Source organism: Apodemus sylvaticus, chromosome 1 (genome assembly GCF_947179515.1).
Source record: "Apodemus sylvaticus chromosome 1, mApoSyl1.1, whole genome shotgun sequence".
Classification (NCBI taxonomy): Eukaryota; Metazoa; Chordata; class Mammalia; order Rodentia; family Muridae; genus Apodemus; species Apodemus sylvaticus.
This window is the reverse complement of record NC_067472.1, coordinates 37,846,740-37,867,272: the sequence shown is the minus strand read 5'-3', so window position 1 is coordinate 37,867,272 and position 20,533 is coordinate 37,846,740. Positions and strand designations below refer to the sequence as shown.

Below are 20,533 nucleotides of genomic sequence, written 5' to 3'. Positions count from 1 at the left end.
TACTCAGTGATCTTCAGGCTCGCCTCCCTTTCTTTCCCCTAACCACTCTCTGCATAATCCCTACCAGCAATGGGTTCAACTGCAATCTATTGGAAATGACTCCCTGATACTCTTGAGCCCAGTCCCTTTCAGAGCTCAGGCTGCATAGTCACAGTCACTTGCAGGGTTCCTATGTGCCTTACAGGTGTGAGAAATGAATTGTGTTCCGATCCAGTTCGTCATATCCTAGCCGACTACAGACAGCCCAAAGCCCTCGGACTCTCCTTTAACACACCGCTTGATCAATCAACTTTTCCCAGCCTGTGGAAAGCCGCGACTGTATTTGCCATTACAAGATGGCGCCGGCTTCCACTGTGCCAGCTCCGCTTTCTTAGTGAACAAGCTATCTGCGCAAGTGCAAGAGTATTTTCGCGCCAAATCTCTGCAATGAGGTCATAAGTAAACAGCCAATCAGGTGTGTACACGTCACGCCAAGGGGTATATAAACGGCGTCCATGTTGGACCGGGGTCTCCCTCCACGAAAAGCGCCAATAAAGCTTGGCTGCAGAAGGATCCTGAGTGTGCCGCATCGTTCTTGCTGGCGGGACGAAAGCGCGGGACACCAGCCCAGCTTTTTAAGTATTCTTTAACCTAAACTTTCTCTGCATTTTCCTGCTACCCTCTTGATAAAATACACACACACACACACACACACACACACACACACACACACACACACACATCATTTCTTCCATAGATAATTTCCTTAGACTCCTAATTAGTCTACCTGTCTGGGACAGCTATTACTAAAAGGGATGTTTCTGTAATGCGAGTTTGTGTACCCCATTTCTCAAATCCCGGAGTGTCTTCCTATTGATTTTGCTAAGATCTCAAAATTTTTAGCACAGAAATAACCTCTAATGACTCTACAGGGATGTAGTACAGGCTCAAAGCAAAGTGATCTTTAACTGAAAAACTTATTTCTGGATTTTTGCTCATGTCTCCCCCGAGTCTCAGTCTGCCCTGACCCAATCCATTTCTTTCACGCAGCCTACTGTAGTATATAACAGGAATAATGTTGCAATCTTACTATAAAGCCCTGTCAACTCCTATGGTTTGGAAGTAAGGAAGAACTTAGCCATAAGCCTGTAGGCTCTGACAGTTTACTTTTCAGAAGTATCTTCGCCCACATCAGCATCATTTTTTTTTTATTTCCTTAAAGGAACTGACAGGAACAAGTGTGTTTTGTGATTTTAAAATCTAGGTTATCCTTACTTTTGCTATTGATTTGTAGGATTCCCCTTTCCATGCCTTCTGGATACCATAAGGGAATCAGCGTTCTATTCCATTCATGTCAATCCCCCTCACTCACCTTGATCAAAACTTCATGATTCTTTTCTTATTTTTTTCTCTAGGAATCTTTTAGAGTTTCTGGCACCTTATTAAGATTTCATACTGAGTTGCTTGTATAATGTGTAATGTAACTTTGATTCTTTTGCATAAAGATACTCAGGATTCCTGCTGCAAATTGCTGAATACTTTATTTCTTCCCTAGTGTAAACTTCCAGCATCCTAGTTTGGGACCAACTGACAATATATGCTTGGGTTTGTTTCTGGACTCATATTTCATCTTATAGGTCTCTATATCTATTTTTATGTCAGTGCCATACCGCTTTGATTACTGTAGTATTCAATATACTTTGAAATCGGAAAGTGAGATGAATCCATTTAAAAAAAAAACTGCTTTGTATATCTGAGATCCTTTGTAGTCCCAAAAGATTTTTAGGATGTTCTAATTTCTATAAAATTCCATTGGGATTTTGAGAAGGTCTGGATTGAGTCTGAACATCACTTTGGGTGATACAGACATAATACCTTTTCTAATCTGTGACCATGAGACATAATTCCATTCATTTATATAGTCTTTAGTTTCTTTTATCAGTGTTTTGTAGGTATCAGTGGACAAATATCTTTACCTCCTTGGTAAAATGTATTACATTCCACTCCAATGTCTTTTCAAATAAAATTTATGGGAAGATTGGCTATCTCACATGTATTTTTTCCCCTCTGAGGCAAGTTCTTGCTAGGTTTCTCCAACAGCCTCAACCTTAAGCACTCTGGGATGGTCTTACATGAAAAACCCTATTTTCAAGCCACTGAGTTTTAAGGTCACAGACATGAGCCACCCAGTCTGGTATCACATGTCATTTTATCCCACTTGACTTCAACTCATGTGCCCTACAGCCCTTGAGCAGTGGTCCCCAACCAAGGCATCATGACCCTCTGGGGGCCGAACCATTCTTTCACAAGGTCACATTTACATTGCAATTCATAACAGCAAAATGTTATGAAAAACAAAAATTATGATTAACAAAAATAATTTTATGGTTGGGGGTTACCACAACATGAGGAACTGCATTAAAGGGTTGCAATGTTAGGAAGGCTGAGAACCACTGCTCTAAAGACACTTCCCCTTGAAGCCTCACACGCCCATTAGACTTAGGACATCTTCAAGTCTTACACAAAATCTCACACTCCTCTGTGCTGCTGGCCCTTTGGGGTTTCCAACTTATCCAGTCTCCTTTAATATTTTTCCTCAATCAATTCATCAAGCTAGGAATTAATGTAGACTCTTGCCTTTCAGAATGTCCTCCCTTACATCCTGGGAACCTTCAAAGCCACTTTTCACCTTTAATTTGGACGCTGTCCTCAGCTTAGGAACCAACATACCTTAGCTAGACAAATGTAGCAGCCCAACTGGTCCACCCCATAACTCCTCACCCCCCTCATCCCCACAATCATTGTTCATGTGGCAAAAATGATAAAAAAAAAAAATCTGGCTTAGACTTGTCCCTTCTGTTAATGCCTTCCTTGCACTATAATAAAATTCAGCCTTCTTTCTTTGTTCCCTAAGCCCTTAGCCAGTCATTGTTGTCACATCACCATTCTCTGCAACTTCGTGTGATACTCCTCATCGCCTTAGTCTGCAAAGCTTGAACTGAACTGTCCCAACAACCAAGCCTGTCCTTGTTCTAGCTGCTGTGCCATCTCTCTTCTGCCTATGACGGACCCTCTTAGCCACTCTTCCCAAAGCAGGTGCTTCAGTACGGTTCAAGTTCACAGCCTTTGCTAGTTCCTTCTGAAAATTTGGAACCAGGAGTGATTTTATTATATTTCTGTTGCAATTACCCCTCGCTACAATATAAGTCAAGGGCTTAATGTGCGCATTGTATGCTGAAGTTCTTCACGAAATGCAATGGCTGGCCCACAGTGCATGCTTGGGAAATATTTATCAGGCCGGTAGTTTATAACTTTACCAGAAATTCATCCCAATTATCACTTTCCAAAGCTTTGCTAATTAGTTAATTAGACTTTCTAAACTTAAAAAAAAAGAATCCTTTCTTACAAAAGAGACCAAAATTAATAAAGGAATCATTGTACTTTGAGTTTAATTCAGATCTGGGCTTTAACATATTTTTATCTTCAAATGTCCACATTGGCTATTATGTGGCATCCCACAGGGCATTAAAGTAATCGTGGATGAAAAGCCATTTATTTAAAATTTCATGGTAGTAATATATCCATACTAGACACCTATTTAATGTGGAAAATACTTAAATAAGACCAGTTTCTTACAGCCCATCTGTCTCTTTAGTCCAAACCTGGTTTTTTTCCACGGCTAATCTTCCTCGTTCAGCATGTCAGAAAGTGCCTTTTCAATGCAGAGGCAGCAATGTGCACAGTGATCTTCAGCACATGCAAACATCTAGAAGATAATCTGGACTGCATGTTTTTTGCGCATTTTATCTCTTAATCTCTTTGTGTATCTTAATTTGCAAGTAATTAAATCCAAGTCAGAGGAAAAGTATGCCCCGGAGACAGGAAATAGTTACAGGAACATCTGACTATGCCATATGCATGCCTCTCACTTTGTGGGATAAAATGGTTTAGCAATTTCCTAACAGAATAACAATTATCTTATTTGAAAAAAATTACAGGGACTACAGAAATACAGAGAAATAAAAACATTAAACCGCACACATACACACAAACCCTAATCCAAAATATCCTTACATTTTAAAATAAACATCGTGATTCTTGCTTTATTGCCCATATTTTATATCCATAAACCTAGCATATATAGGCTGAATACAGTGTCACATCCATGCCTTTAATCTCAGTGTGGGTCTGAGACCAGTCTGGTTTACATATCAAGATTCAGGCTAGCAAAGGTGATAAATAGAGAGAGCCTAGTTCAAAGAAACAAACAAACACACAAATGAAGAAATAAAAAAGAAACAAAAAACCAAAATCCAAGCAAGCAAGTGCATCCTGTCGGCAAGGACTCCCGATGCCATAACACCACTTTTATTGCATGTCATAAGATATGCTACCTCTAATGTCAGAACACGTATCTTTCTGAAATGTCTTAATGGACAGCTAGAGGAAAATATCCAGTACCTTACCTGTTATCGAGAAAATGTGAGATCTCAGCTTGCCCTAGCCAAGGAAGATGAAAGATGGTGACTTTAAACCTACTTTTAAGCTCACAGGCAGATGTTAACCCTGCCATCAGTTTACTGCCCCCGCCCCCCACCTCATTCCCCAGCCTTTTACCACTGAAAAGGCAAAAGTGTAATGATTACTGATCTCCCAGAACAATCCCTAACTTCAAATCTCTTACCACTGTGGTTTAAAAAGAGACTTCAGAGCAGCATTTCCCCATATCCATGATTTAAAATCCCTAGCTTGGATCAATGGAAAAAAGCCTATCCCAGACTCATTTGAAAAAATAAAATCTGAAATACAGACTATTTTCAGAGAACATTTGGTTTATTTTTCCAGTGACAAAATAACTCTAAACACAACTGCCAAAAAAAAAATCACTCCAAACTAAGAATTATTTTAAGAACAAACAGAACTGAATCAAGTTCTCATGACAGTCATTTTATTGGCAAGGCCAATGTGGTGGGGTTTCGATGGGAATGGCCCCATAGGCTCATATATTTGCGTGTTTGATCCAAAATTGGTAGAACTGTTTGGGAAGGATTAGGACATGTGGTGTGTCAATGGGGGAAGGCTTTAGGTTTCACAAGCCCACACCATTCCCAGTTAGCTGTATCTGCCTACTACTTGTGGAAAAGAATGTATGCTCTCAGCTACAGTTGCAGCACCGGATCTGCCTGCCTGCTGCCATGCTTCCCACCATGACGGTCACAGAGTCACCATCAGGAACTGTAAGCCCCAATAAAGTCTTTCTTCTATCAGCTGCCTTGGTCATGATGTGTCTTCACATCTACAGAAAAGTAACTAAGACAGACAAAAAGTACTTGTGGTTTTCAGATTTTAAGTTTGTTTAGATGTATATCAGAACAGCTTAGGTTTAAAAACAAATCTAAAACCCTCCCCACAGAGACAGTATCTTCTGGGTAATAATGCTATAGTACACTCATAGAAGAAAGTTATTCAAATGACACAGAGGAATATTGAAAACATCGGTTATACATGTATTAGGGTTTTTGTTTTGTTTGTTTGTTTGTTTGGTGCTGCTGTGACAAAACAACTCAAGGAAGACAAATATTTATGTATGTTGGCTCATGGTGTCAGAGGTTCCAGTCCTCCAAGGCTGGAAGGACACAGAGAAGCAAACAGTTCACACCAGGTGGGCAAGAGGAGCACAGATGCCTCCCTTTCTTCTTCCTGGGTTTCTAGCTCACACTGAATGGTCCACCCATATTTAAAGTAGGTCTGGCTCCCTTAATCATCTTTGGAGATACCCTCTAGGACACACCTAGGGGTCTTCTCAAGCCAATCGAGTTGACAAACAAGGTTAACAAATACAGTACATTACAAGGGGAAGAAGCAATGAACAGAAACAAGTATGTGATAATAAGATGGATAACATCTGTTCAATACTCTCAAAGTTAGTGATATGCCTTTATCACCATCTCTGCTTTAATGTTACTGGGAGATCAGCATGATTTGACTCCGTAACTTACAGCTGTTAGACCATTCCCTTGTCTGTTTTGAGCACTGGACCATTTACTGCTTTGACTATTCCATGTGATACCCTGAGGAGGCGATTCTACAACCACAGCTGCTTGCTACTGACACACAACTTGAGCTCAATAATGCAACAACTTATCAGTGATGATTGTTTCAGTCACATCAGATGCTTTCCCATTACAAGGCTTGCCAAGCTCTAGTGATATTTTTATCCTGGCTTGGCCTACTGGGGACCATAACCTTGGTGTAAACACAATCCTCCATTTGCATGAGGAGCTGTCAATAATTGGCACCTTTGCCACTGACTTTGGGCTGTTTGGCTCAACTCTGAGTCAACCAGGAGACAATCCCCTGTGCTTCCCCTGGCTGCAACACCAGGTCCATTAGCTTCTCCCAAGGATCGTTTTCCTTCCCTATTTTTGAGCTTCAGTACTAGGAGAAAGGGGTGAACTGGTATGGCAAAAGTGGCAGCTGAGCAGAAACAGCAGTGAAAGAGGCTGTACCCACCATTCTAGTGGCAGCCAAAGACAAGAACCTATGGGCCTCCATCACTGGAAGAGCTTCTCCTTACCTGCTCATGATTTCCGTTAGGTAGAGCAAAGAAAGCTCCCCAGGCTGATGGGTAGCAGTAGTAGGCTATGTCTGTGTGAAAATCACACAAATATGTTTAATCACAGGAGGTCTGAAACGCTGGCAAGGCAGGAAGAGTCATTCATTACATTTCTAGTTCTTAAATAAAAGAGTATCTTTCATATCTACAGGGTATGTAATTGCTTTTAGCCTTTTTTTTTACTTTTAACTTTATGCACAGTATTCAAGAACATAGCATATGAAAGTTCATTCAAAAGTGAATATGATTTAAGCGTCTCTCCTAAATTTATAAACGTTGATGAATTATGTTCAAAGTAAAGCCAATTTCTACACTACGAACACATGAATAATGAGGGGCTAAGCTGGCAGATTTCTCAAGCACTTGAAGATCTGTGTGGAACCCTGGGCCATTAGAATGATCTCTTCCCTAGAATAGGCAGTGTGTTTGGCTAACAGGTTTCCCAACACTAACATGCCCATCAGAGTGCAAAGCCTGTCTAGACACACACTGCCGCTCCATGAGCATCCGCCATCTCCAACAAGCATACGTCATGCTTTCTCCACAGCTGAGGGTCAGCAGGAGGGAAAGAATGAATAAGCACCCCTTCCTTCAGGAAGTGTGCCACGAGGGTAAGGGTATTCACCTCACATGTACGTATGCACTCTTCTGTTTTAGACTTCCACTTGCTTGTCCCTAGTTTGCACAATACTTTTATGTTCTCCCCTTTCTAATCCTTATGATATTGTGAGGTAGAAACTACCCCCATTTAATAGGTGAGAAGACAAGAACATAAGACTAATTTGCATAAGATGACAAAGTTGGGAAGTAGAGAGTATGGTTTACCAGTTTATAGAGGCCGAGCTCTTTCAACCCTCACACAGACCATGTACCAATACCCCATATGTGGCCACACTTAGAACCCCATACAAACACATACACGCTTGCACACAGACACCCCATTCAAACTCACACATGCTTGCACACAGACACCACATACAAACTCACAGACACTCACATATAGACACCTCCATACGCATTCACACACAGACACACCATGCAAACTCACATACACACACAGATACCACATACAAACTCACACATGCTCACACACAGATACCTTACAGTCATATTCACATAAACTCATAGACATACAACTATACAGAGATACACATGGACAGCTACACACATACTAACTTACACACACTTATACAAACACAATACATCAAACAGATACACCACTCACACATAGAAACACCATACACATAAACTCACATACCACACACAGACACACACACTCACGCACACCATACACATAGATATACTCACATACCATACACAGACACACACAGACATACATATTTACAGACACACACACACACACACACACACACACACACACACACACACACACACCACTCACACAAAGACAGACAAACAGCAAAACATCAAAGTAAAGGTTCAGGCACTTGGCAGTTCAGAAATTCAGAGAGAACCCAGCAGAAGAGTTAAGAGATGCTCTGCAGAAAGCAGGCAGTGCTTGGTGGAGTCTGAAAGATCAATTGCAACCTCAGGACCGAGATCAGCACTTCCAGAAGGCATTCCTCCTTCTGGGATATGAACATTGCCCGGCTGTCCCTAAGTCGTCTGCAAAGGACCAGGACAGACTGACAAATTCTCCAGATGAAATCTAGTGACATTTTATATTAGAACTGAGCAGTTCCAGGTGAAGAAAATATCCCGATCCTGTCTTGTACTGTTCAACAATAATTTTTAAAAGGAATAACAATTAAAACAGAAAATCTCTGCCACTAGCGGATCATGAACTACTTTAAAAATTCACAGCACTCACCAAAAAAGAACATGTCTCTAGGCTAAGAAACTGGGCCAAACTTACAGAAATAATTATGCCGTGGGTATGAGACTGAGTTTCAATTTATAAGTAGAAAAGAAGCCATGAAGAAAAATAAATGACAAGGGAATAAAATGAGCCAGACAAGACATGAGGAAATGAATCATAAGCTCTTAGTGCTAATGGCTAACTCAGGATTGCAGTGAAAACACTAATTTATAGATTTATTTTCCATTACAAAATGCCACATGGGGGAGGGGAGATAACTGTCAGCTGATTTTTTTCCCCATGTATCTTTCTGAAACTACAATCATATATAATGTAAGGGAATATTTGCTGTAAATTGCTTAGTAATACCATCAAGACAGGAAAAGGGAGCTAGCAACCCTGTGCTTCAGATGCTCTCTGGCCTTGGGAATTCAAGCCTTTGTTCAGACAGTTTCCTGTGTCTGTCTTTTGTCCGATCATCTTTCCTCCATCTGATTGTCTTCTTTTTTTTCTGTCTTTCCTTTGTCTTTCGTCCTCCCGTCTTTCCTCCATTTGCTTTATCTCTGCCTGACTCTCTCCTGACTCTCATTCTTTTCCCCCCACACACCCTTCTAACTAGGGTCCCACCCCAAGGGCTCCACTGAAATGACTCCATGTCACTGAGTCTCTGAGCTCAGTGATTCCTTCTCATCCTACCTGCGAGACGTCCAGCAGTGTGCAGGACCATGAACCCTGCCTATGTCTTCCCGTGGCTTCCAGGAGCAGCACTTGCTTGGTTTTCCTACTTCCCTCATGGTTCCTTCTCTTTCTTTCTCTTCCTGACCTTCCAGTGTCATTGTGTACCCCAAAGCTTGGTTATTATTCTTTTTACCGCTGCCTAACCCTTTAGCAGACTTGTTTAATCTCAACTTTCAAAGTATCCACAGGTGGATAACTCCTGTGTATCTGCAAGATCCTCTTCCCTGAACTTGAGACTCAGTCATCTAACTTGTCGTTTGACCTCCCCACCCCAGCTCAGATGTTTAATAAAGATCACTCCCTTAAAATCATATCCAGAATGTGGGTACCAGTGGTATGCATTTCCACAGCCCCAGCTATAAGCCCACTCCACACTCCACTAGCAAATTTATTCCCAAGTCTTAGCTGACGGCAGTTCCAAAACTTTCTGTGGCTCAGGTCACATCCACAGAACTGCTCCTGAGGTCTCACTGCCTTGCTCCTGTCCACCTTAAACTTGCCAGCAAAATCTGTTGGCTCTACCTTTAAAAATCCATCTAGAACTGAACAACTACTCCTCTACCCACTACTGTCAACCTTACCCAGGTCATCATAATCTCATACCCAGACTGCTGGAAAGCCTCCAAATTATCCCCATTTCTACCCTGCCCTTTCCCCTAAATCAATTCTCAACTTTTCAAGAGTGTTCCTTACAAAAACCTAAAACCAATCACGGGACTTCTGTGCTTTATCCCTGGTTCTCACTTTCATTCAAAGTACTTCTATTCCTGCCTCCCAGACCTCCTTATTGTTCTTAAGACACGGTAAGTTATCCTTTACATATATGTACACACATAATTCTCCTCTCCACCCTGTTAGAATATAAACAAAATGTGTGTCCTGCTGACCAGGAAACTCTGTTTTTCACACTAATATATCCTAAGGGACATTAATATATTCTATGAGCCAGTGGGAGGCTCATAATAGGTTTTCACATAAAATGGCTTAATGAATGAACCTCTGGTCTCTTAGGAAGCTGTTAAGAGCTCAGCCATGTGACTGGACTCCTTCCACTAAGACTCTCACTGCATTCCTCACTTAAAGACACAGTGTTCCCGAGTAAGTGCTTAATAACCAGTGTCCAATCACTTCTTGTCACAATTAATGGAAGAAAAAGAATCTCACCACAAATATCACAAAATCAACCAATCAATCAATGAATCAATCACTCAAACAAACAAACAAACAAACAACCAAAAAACCCGGTTCTCATTTATCCACGTATCCATCGATTCATCCATTTAGAAAATGCTTGGCTAATTGATGTGCTTTGCTCAGCTCTTAGGGGCTAAGAGACTTAGTTCCCACCTTCGCATGGGGAAAGAGGCAAAGAAACACACAAATAGAATTCAGTCCATTGTGGTTTGACAAGGAGATGTTCTGTCTATGAAACAATCCTCCAAGAGAGCCCCGGGAGATCATCAGAACCACTCTGCCCCTTTAAAGGAGTTAAGGGGCCAGTTGCTGTTGCTGTTGTTGTTGTTGTTGTTGTTGTTGTGGAGGAGGAGGAGGAGGAGGAGGAGGAGGAGGAGGAGTAGTCTTGTTAGGGAGAGGACAGATGCACTATCAGAAAGCACAGGCAGATGTGTGAGCAGGATCTACAGGCAACTGTGTGGGCAGTCCTGGAATGCAGGGGCTGTGTGGAGGAGAGGCTGTCTTTCCTGCTGCTTGCTTTGATTTAATCTTAGAATTAAGGGGTAGTCGGTCATTAGAGGTGCACACTCTAGCTGAGTCCAGAAATCTCTGTAGTAAGCAGTGTGGTAAAGGAAGCCTTGAGAAGGATACAAAATTTTAACTCAGGTTGCAAGAGTTTTTTTGTGTTTTTGCTTTTTTTTGTTTTTTCAGTGGCAAGATGGAATTGTAATTCTTGACCCCAAGTCACCTGGTTCTTAAAGTTATTGTCATTATTTACCACCCCCTCCTTCAGGGACTTAAAGCAAAGAACATCAAGACAGTAACTTGCAGTAATTCTTAAACACAGCCTGACTTTAAATTTTGAAGGAAGAAAAACAAAGAATACATAAACGTTCAAGAAAGCCATGCTAGGGGCTGGAGAGATGGCTCAGCAGTTAAGAGCACTGACTGTTCTTCCCAAGGTCCTGAGTTCAAGTCCCAGAAACCACATGGTGGCTTACAACCATCTGTGATGGGATCTGATGCCCTCTTCTGTTGTGTCTGAAGATAGCTACAGTGTACTCATATACATAAAATAAATAAATAAATCTTAAAAAATAAAGTCATGCTGTCTCTTTAGTCACAGAAGGGTCCAGCGTGACAGCTTCAGACAACATTTACCGATGCTAAAGATAAATAAACAAACAAATAAATAAATAACCAACCAACCTGCACCCTCGGTGAGAGCTCAGGGATCTCAGTGGGAGGGGCAGACACTGAGCCTGATTAGCCACTTGTCTCCGAGTTTCAGTGATTGTGCACAGCAACACTGAAATCTTTCATTGTCCTTTAAGTGTGTGTGTGTGTGTGTGTATGTGGGAGAATGGTTACCTTAAATAACTATCTTGCTTTGCTAGGGCACAAAAGCTCTTTCTCCACTCTTGTCTTTCACTGCTGCCTGGTTAGCTAAACCCTAGACGGTAGTCAGGCTGGGGAAACCAGAGTGTCCTGTCCCCTTCCTACAGATGAGTGGAGATGGGCTCTTGGGGTTCTAGTTTGAACCACACTACCTTAGACTTTGTTAATGAGTCAGTTTATATTGCTATGAGAATTTATTCTAGAAGCTCAACACAGACAAATTAAAAATCAAACAAAAGGATTGTGAGTATAGCTACTACATACATTAGAGCTGCCTCTCCTTGTTTGTTTGTTTGTTTGAGTCAGGATTTTTCTGTGTGGTCCTGGTTGTTCTGTAGATCAGGCTGGCCTTGAACTCAGATCTGTGCTGCTTGAATGCTAGAATTAAATGCGTAGAAAATAGCTTTTAAAAAATGGTAGAGGAGTAGGGAGAGAAGCCTCAAATTGGGTCTTGGCTTCCTCAGAATAGTAAATATAAAAACAACTGAGTCAACTTAAATTTAATATAAAAATGTATGAATATATATTCAACAGAAAAATACATCTTATATTTATTTAAATAAAACAATAAAAAACTAAGAGGGAGGGTTGGATATCTCTCATCATTTCAAATAGCAAGTAAGTTTAAAATGCAAAGCTTTGAAATGATGTCCTTACATACAGTTCAGTAGTTCACTTCTGATGGAATAATCTTCCTGATATTCTCCTGTAACCCAATAACGACAACGAATTATGTCATTTTAAATGAATATATCATTTGGCTTAAGGAGAAGTGGCAGCACTAACAAAGTTAGCAAGTGCCCTATCCTGCTGGGAAACGGGTCTCCTCAAACAAATTATCAGAAAAAAAAAAACAAAACCAAAAAGGAACCAAATTTCAAGGACAAAATTAAAAAATGAGATGTGAGAAAACAAACTTGAGTGTGTGTGTGTGTGTGTGTGTGTGTATGTGTGTGTGTGAGCCCATACTGAATGCTACATTGAGAGCTTCCTTCCAGATGTAAATAATATAAAGATTGATACTCATTTATCATTGTTGACAAAATTTTATGTTATTAGATGACTCCCCACAAGGAAGGCCAGGGTCTTGTGAGAACTGATGGTCTTATTTCACTGAAGAAACTACCCAAGGTTTTTAAATTCCAGAGCAAGCAGCACCCATGAGAGATGGAGCAGTGTCCTGCATTTCCAGTGAGCTGGGCATGAATCCAGGGGAAGTTACAGAGGGAAGCAACTGCTCAGAAGCACACAGTAATGTCAGCTGTCAATCCAACATTCCTTCATTTTTCAGCACTGTTGTTAGGGCTGTGTAGCCACTGACCACAGCAACCTGGCTCTGCGGTTTCTTCATGATGACTGTAACCAACTGCGCAACTTCAAGCTTGGGATTCCCAGCAAGTGTCCTCACTACGCTGCCTCTATTTCCTCATTTAGAAAACAAGGGCCAGGATAGCATTCATCTCAGGTAAATGGTAAAATGTCCACACAGGAAACTAGCTCCTAAAATATACTGGATACACAGAAAGCACTTCATCACATGCTCTATAAAAACTACTTCAATTATCCAGCAGAAAAAAATTACTTAGATGTCAACAAACTGCATCTTGGCTGTTGGGAGCAGTATGACACGCGTGTCTATTGAGTAAGTGGAATTCAGGTGGAAGCTTGCCTTGCGGGCTACTCTTCTAGCTCAATAAAATCATCTGTGAAAAAATACAGTCCAAAGTGCCCCTGAACAGGCAGGGCAGTCCATCGCTTTCTACTCTCTTCTCTGACCATTCTCAATGCCTCTCACTCTACTGCACTTTCCAAGGCATGATTGTGTCACAGTACACTTAACAAGTACCTACTGAGCTGACTCCCAAACATAGTCAATTCAACCCACTTCTTTGTGCTCATTCAAATGGAATCCAGTGTGGCCTGGTCAGCCTTCCCTTCATTCTTCAGCGCCTCCTTCACACATTCTCAGGTCACTAAACATCTCATTCACTGCTGACCCTACTCTCACATATCCTACACTCATTTAATTAAAGACTGAAGGGAGCATCTACACACACGTGTGCACACACACACACACACAGGTCTTCCTACACACACACACACACACACACACACACACACACACACACAAAAGGTCTTCCTTCACACCTCTGTACCCCTAAACTGCTCCTAAAGTAAATCAACAGCTACAGGTGTCCTTGCTCAGTCTTTTCCTAAGTTCAGACTACATTTTCCTATCAACTATCTCATGTGGTCTCTTGAGGTGGGTTATGTATTAGTTTGACATAATCATTGTGAATTACTGAAAGGCAATCTGATGCAGGTCCTTGTACAGGGCAAGCACTTTAAAGTCAGCTTAAAGGTCCCAGCATCTAGTAGCCTTGGGTTTGTTTGGAAACCGTTGTCATTTCTTTCATTCATAATGTAAATTTTAAACAGCCACAATAAAAGAAAATATACTGCAGTGGTTTATTAGATATGACAAAATAGACTTTTAATTAAGTGCTGTTAATTGTTTTAGGTCAAAGTTTAAGAACTGGCAATACTAGTATCTTAAAAATATGTTTTAGAAGAAAATGTCCACATGAGCTAAGAAGAAATGGGTGAAGTTACTGTGGTGATGCAAGTTATCCATACAGACTCTTACAGCCTTAGCTTATTTAAGATTTACCAAGCCTAGAAAAGCAACAGCTTAGGAACATAAAGGCTTCCATGCCTAGTAGAACGTGACCTGGAAAAGGATGTAGATAAGAGCCAATAGTGAGCATTTAAAAATCAGAAAGTGGGGCTGGAGAGATAGCTCAAAGCACTGGCTGCTTTTCCAAAGGACCTAAGTTCGATTCCCTGCACTTACATAGAAGCTCACAACCATCTGTAACTTCAGTTACATTGAATCAGATCTGAGGCCTTCTTCTAGCATCCATGAATAGCAGGCAGGTACACGGTGCATAGATATAGATGCAAGCAACATATCTAATACCACCCACATATATAAATAAACTAAGGGGGAAACAAGCTAGTGAGGGCAGGAGGCAAGGGCTTCTCTTCTCCTTCCGAGGCCCCTGAGCTGGAACCAATATTTAGGTATACTCATAAAAATAATAATAGGAAACAAACAACTCTAGGAGCCTAACCCTGAGCAAAGCCTGGACAGCAGCTGGGAGTGAGTATGCTGAGCCCCAGCGGAGCCCCAGCGGAGAGAAGCCCAAGAAGGGTAGAATAGCCTGGATCTTGCTGGCAGCAGAGACTGAAACCAGGACTTAGATTCCAGGAGATGAAATCAGCAAGACTTGGTGAATGATCAAACACGGGGTACAAGAAATGAAGAGAAACTGCCATTTCTCATCAAGAAGTGCTGAGTCCCTGCATCTACACACACATATATGCAGGAAAATGCAGAGCAATGCATCTTGTGGAGTGCACACCAAACTGTCAGTGGATGTTACCTGTAGAAAGAGATAATCAGTTTTACACAGTGAATGTCAGATATTTCTGGTTTTAAATAGACATATACAGTACTTAAGTATTTCGTAATCCGTTTATACACAGATTTCAGTAGAAATTCATGAGGATTAAAAAGTAGGGGGAGAACTGGTCCAATGGGTGAGTTTAGGTTCCTGGTGCCAAGACTGAGGACCTGATTCCTGTCCTTGGAACCAACACCGTGGAAAGAGACAATCAACTCACACAAACTGTTTTCCAACCTCCATGTGTACACACACACTCTTGCATGCACACACACAAAATTTAAAGGTGTAAATGTATAAGAATATATAGTCTATTTAAGAATTATCAAGTAGTCTAGTATTTGCAGCAGGAGGGAGGTTAAGTACTGAGAGGACTGAAGTAACTTTAGGGTACAACCAGACCATTAAAGACCATATAGGGCTGCCTAAACTATAAGGGCTATAAAAGATATAGTTTTTGAATATGAAAATGAAAAAAAAATTAAGTTTATAGCATAATAAAATCACTCTTGAGCAATCTGAAGATCAAGCCAAAAGAAAGGTGAGACACAGGCTGGAGACAAGAGGAGCTGCAGTGGGATCTTAAATATAGTTTAAAGGACTTGGGGAGAAGGGGCTAAGTGTGTTTAACTGGAAGATATCAGATGTGTCAATGGTATCCAGTGTAGGAAATGAGGCAGGGATGCCATCAACCTGCAGGAACACATTAAGTATGGAAGTAAATTTTGTTTTGAGGCTATTAAAAGTTCCTCTAGAAGCAGGTGAAGGTACCCAAAAGGAAACTGGATATGCAGGTTTAAACTGAGAAACAATCAGGATGGAAGCACAAGTAGACTATTACCCCAAAATGTTAAACACAGACACAATCTTACCCTTGATGTCATTTCACTGGACCCTGATGCAACTGTTAAAGAGTTGACCAGTTCCATTTATTCTCATAGTTGTAAAAATTCCACATACTTGTTAAAGTCTGTAGGTGACAACTTAAAAATGTTAAGTAGGAATTTTGTCATGGTCTTTCTTAAAGTATTGATTTTTGTTTTTGTTAACCTTTTCCTTTTGGTCAATCTATCTGTCTTACCTTTCTAGGATAGATGAAGTACTGTAAGAAAGTATAATATAAAAAGCATTTGCTGTTTTTCTTAATTGTAAAAGAAAAGTACCCCACACTTCTACCTTTAAGAAAACCTAAGTAATGATTTATGGATGTGACTGTCCACTGAGCTCCTGCACATCACTGGCCTTTAATTAACATTTTCAATGCTGTTAATATAGCTCCATCTACAGAGATATATCACACTGTTAGAAATCCAAGTCAGAAGTTCCTTTATCTAACCATGCCCTAGCTAGGCAGGAGGTGGGAAGTACCTGTTGGCAAGGAAACTACTGCTTCCTTCCTGAGCAAGGGAAAAGTATGAAGGCAACAGATGGGCAGAGCAAAATAGCAGCCAAATGCTGCTCTGGCTTCTCATTGGCAAGGATTTTAAGAATGGAGACTGGCTATCTTAAAGTCTATCATGAATTGAGAGAGTACCGTCTGCTGGGTGTTCTCCTAACACTCAATGGTGCTTCCCGTTTACATTTCACAAGTGCTAAATCTGAAATGGCAGCAAGGGCCTTGCCTTCGCCTGCCTCAGTGAGCTAAGACTACAAGGCACTGTCCCATTGCTTGTTTAGGATTATACCCAAAAGAATGCACTTTCTGGTTAAAAATGTTTTCAAAAAGAAACTTTTCATTTTTGTACTTATATTAATGTGATTTGCTATTGTGAGTTACTATGAAAATTGTTAGAAAATGTCCTTAAATATTTACTTTTATATACTTAATTTTAAAATATTTGCTTCAAAGTGTTATTCTCTTTTTGTGTTTTTTTTTTTTTCCCTCCCATCCACCTTTCTGCCTAGGACATTAAATATCCGAGGGCTCCTGGGTAAACTAGACAACCAATGGACTGATATGACTAACATATTATTTTTAAAGCTGTAAGTAGGTAAGTTCTTCAGTAGATGGAAAACAGCAACCATTGAAAACACCAAAAATTAGTGTGCCATGAACTATGGAATTTTAAAACATCAGTTTACTAAACTGAAATTCAACATTTATATTTTCATCAGAACTTAATAATCCCATAAATAAATAGAGCTCTCAATTATTTAAAAAATCAAGGGATAACATATGTATTTAGACATATTAGCAGCGTAAAATGTATGCTTCAACACACTTATTGATAAAAAGTCTGAAAATATTACTACACTGAATTCAAGGGCGTCCGCAGGAACCTGACATAGAAATTCTCTAGAATAACATTTCAGGAATTTCCAAAAAGAGGGAAGAGTCAAATAGGAAACAGCTTCAACGTAATCAACAAAGTTCAGTGCTTGCTCTAACTTGATTTTTTTCTCTCTCCATTGGGGGAGGGGGATTCAAGACGAGTGAGTCACTTTGAGGAAAGTTCATCTACTGGAATAAAGGGGGAGGCTGCTTGGGCGGGAGACACAGGAGAGTCGGTGGTAGTGCTGACTTTCGCTGGTGAGTTACAGGAAGATCCGGCACTGCTGCTGTTTCCATCCAGGGTATCAGAAGATACACACACACCGGCCTCTGACAGCTGTGCAACGTCAGAAGAAAGCATATTGGTGATGCCCTGGAAAAATCTCTTTGGCTGATAATCAGTTTCCATTTCACATTTTCTTTTCAATGGTCCAAGAACACTTGGTCTAATGCAGTTGATGGGACTCTGGCTTCTGCGGGTAGTAAATCGGGTGGTTGGGCTGGGAATAGGACTTGGAGGCAATCCGTTGCTACTCACAAAACTTTGCAAGGACGGTGAAAAACACTGCTTCCCAATTCCCCGGGTGGGTGACGGTGCTGGAGACACCGGAATGAAATCGATGCGCTTTGGGGAGGCGGATTTCTCCACGTCGTTGTCACTCAGGCTGAAACTTTCCTCCCAGGAGTGGCTTATCTGCATTGCGGTCTGCACCTCGCGCTCGTGGACCGTCTCTCGGTTGATCAGGTCCATGCCCTCCTCCTGTTTGATCTGGTGCAGGCGGCTGCTGTGCATTCGGACCGGCGAGGCCGGGAGCAGCAGGCCGTGGCGGCTCGGGAACGTCGTGCTGTTCCGCCTGGTGCTGGGCGCCTCGGCCTGGAACACCGGCGAGGAGTCGCTGAGGCCGTGGATCAGGGGGGCGCTGTTAGACCTCCGGAGGCCCCCGCCGCTCGGGCCGCCGCCCTCCGCCGGGCTTGCGCCCGTGCCCGCAGGCAGCTCCAAGTCCAGCTCCATCTTCTCCTGAGCCATGTCGCGGCAGGGAGGCGGGGGCGGTGCTCAGTCAGTGCCCTGGGACTCCCATTCCCCGCGGCCCAAGGCCGCCGCCGCCGCCGCCGCCTTCGAGAATCTGTCAGCGGGCTCGCGCCTCTGCGCATGCGTGCCCCTTCGCGCAGGCGCCCCGACACGCCCGTTCTCGCGGCGCCAGCTTAATACGTCATTGCTGTGGCGCCGCGACGGGGGAAGGGGCGAGCGATGGTTGGCCGATTCCTCTGTTCGTTCCTTCCGCAAATAGTCACTTGGCGCGGGCTCGCGGGAAGGCAGGGTATAGAGGCCGGGGCATTCAGAAGTATATGTTTATGAAGCAAGTGTGACCTCAGAAAGACAGTCCCTTGGTGATGTGGGGCTTCACGATAGAGCTTGGCCTAGGCTGGATGGGCTTCCCAGAGGGAAGGGGCACAGGCTTCCGAAGTCTAAAGGAGGCAATAGCGGTGCTTTGTAAAACTGTCCTGGAAGCAGGAAGCCACTGCTACCCAGCTAGGTGGCAGACAGGAATCAGGAGAGGGTTGTTAGCCTGATGCTGGACAAGAGCAAGTTCTGAGCTTTCTTGAGAACAATAAAAACTCTCGGGCGTTCTCGTTCTCAAGGAAGCAGAGAAGGATACTGTAGCAGCTGAACTGCTCGAATCTTTGGCTGAGGTCTGAAGAATAAGACATGGGATTAGAACCTACGGGGAAAAGGCCAAAGAGGAGGAGGGTAATTTACACTGGGGCAGAATCTGGGAGGGGCAAGAAAGAATAGTAGACCTAAGGCGGTTGGAAGGAAGAAGCTTTGTGACATTTTTTAAAAAGTTGTCGTATTTTTACCATTAACCATGCACTTACTAATGTTCACTTGGTGTGGGAATTCAATGAAAGAAAAAAAAATAGACACATTTATAGAATAACAGGTTTTGGCTTATGTAATTAATACAAAATCTCATTAAAAGGGCAATTGTATTTGTTCGTTTAAGTCTCCTATTTGGGCATACCTACTTACTATGTGCCAGGTACTGTTCTAGGAAACAAAACTTGTGTGAGAACATTGTTTCTTCTGGGTGGGAGTCGGGGGACGACAACCAAATAGGGGACTTTTGGTGGTATGCCTTTGCTGGCAAAAGTGGGACAGTGTGGTCAAGCACTACCGATAGAAGTTAAGGGGCAATTGGCAAAGATCAGTTGTAAATGACAAATCCTATGGACTGCAGGAGGTGGGGGCAGGGCTGAGTGTTCCAGTCAATGCTAAGGGCCAACATACCCACCAGTCTGGGAGAGGAACAGGGAAAGAAAAAGCAAGGAGACCAGCAAAGGACCTGAGAGGGAAAAGGACTGGGCACCTACACTTATGATAAGAAGCTACTGAGCAGTGTTTGGCAGGGGAATAATAGGCTTGTGATTTATTTATCTTATGGTTTGAGTTGGAGTCTCACTAAGTGGTTGCTCAGGCTAATCTCAAACTTCTGGGCTCCAGTGATTCACCTCAGCCCCAAAGGAAGTAGTAAGGGCATATAGCGTCACACTCAGCTTGGTTTATGGTTTGAACACCAGTCTGGCTACGTGGGATGAGCTGAAAGAGGGCCAGAGGCAAGAGTGGAGGCCAGAAGACGGAGTAGGAAGCTGCTACAGGGAGCAGAGTCCTGGAGTAGGATTGTGGCAGTGGTGAATGGGGAGAAGTGGAGCAACTCGATGTGGTCTGGGCTTCACCCGCTAAGATGTGCCAATAGATTACATTTTGGTGTTCAAAGTAATAGGTAATTTAGATGGTGATGTCAAATAAATAGGGAAGGTACACACAGGGTGGAGGTTAAGAGTTCAGGTTTGGTAGGCTTGAGGAGGTGTACATACAAATCTGGCCACTTTGAACTAATAGTATTTTTTTTCTTAGCTGAAGAAGGTAAGATAGAAAGGTCAGTGACATTCAGCACTGCACAGCTTGTTAATGGTAAAAACCAACCCTTGAAGCAAGCTCCTGTTTGCCTGCCCATGTCTTTCCACTTGGTCTCAAATAGGTTCTAATTGAAGTTCTTACTAAATATGGA

At 42.1% G+C, this 20,533-nt stretch overlaps 2 protein-coding genes across 3 annotated transcripts in view; both read right to left on the bottom strand.

Annotated features, from left to right (window-relative positions):
- The window catches only part of Pip5k1b (phosphatidylinositol-4-phosphate 5-kinase type 1 beta), a 268,940-nt gene that overhangs the window by 174,698 nt on the left and 73,709 nt on the right, over positions 1 to 20,533 (bottom strand). The gene's annotated exons all lie outside the window — the stretch shown is intronic.
- Positions 16,069 to 19,117, bottom strand: Pabir1 (PP2A Aalpha (PPP2R1A) and B55A (PPP2R2A) interacting phosphatase regulator 1). Its single transcript, XM_052188095.1, has one exon. The coding sequence runs from the start codon at positions 18,487 to 18,489 to the stop codon at positions 17,629 to 17,631; it is 861 nt and encodes a 286-aa protein (XP_052044055.1). The 5' UTR covers positions 18,490 to 19,117; the 3' UTR covers positions 16,069 to 17,628.

Coding starts and splice junctions, on each gene's coding strand:
- Pabir1 (XM_052188095.1), bottom strand. CDS start 18,489: ATGGCTCAGGAGAAGATGGAGCTGGACTTGGAGCTGCCTGCGGGCACG.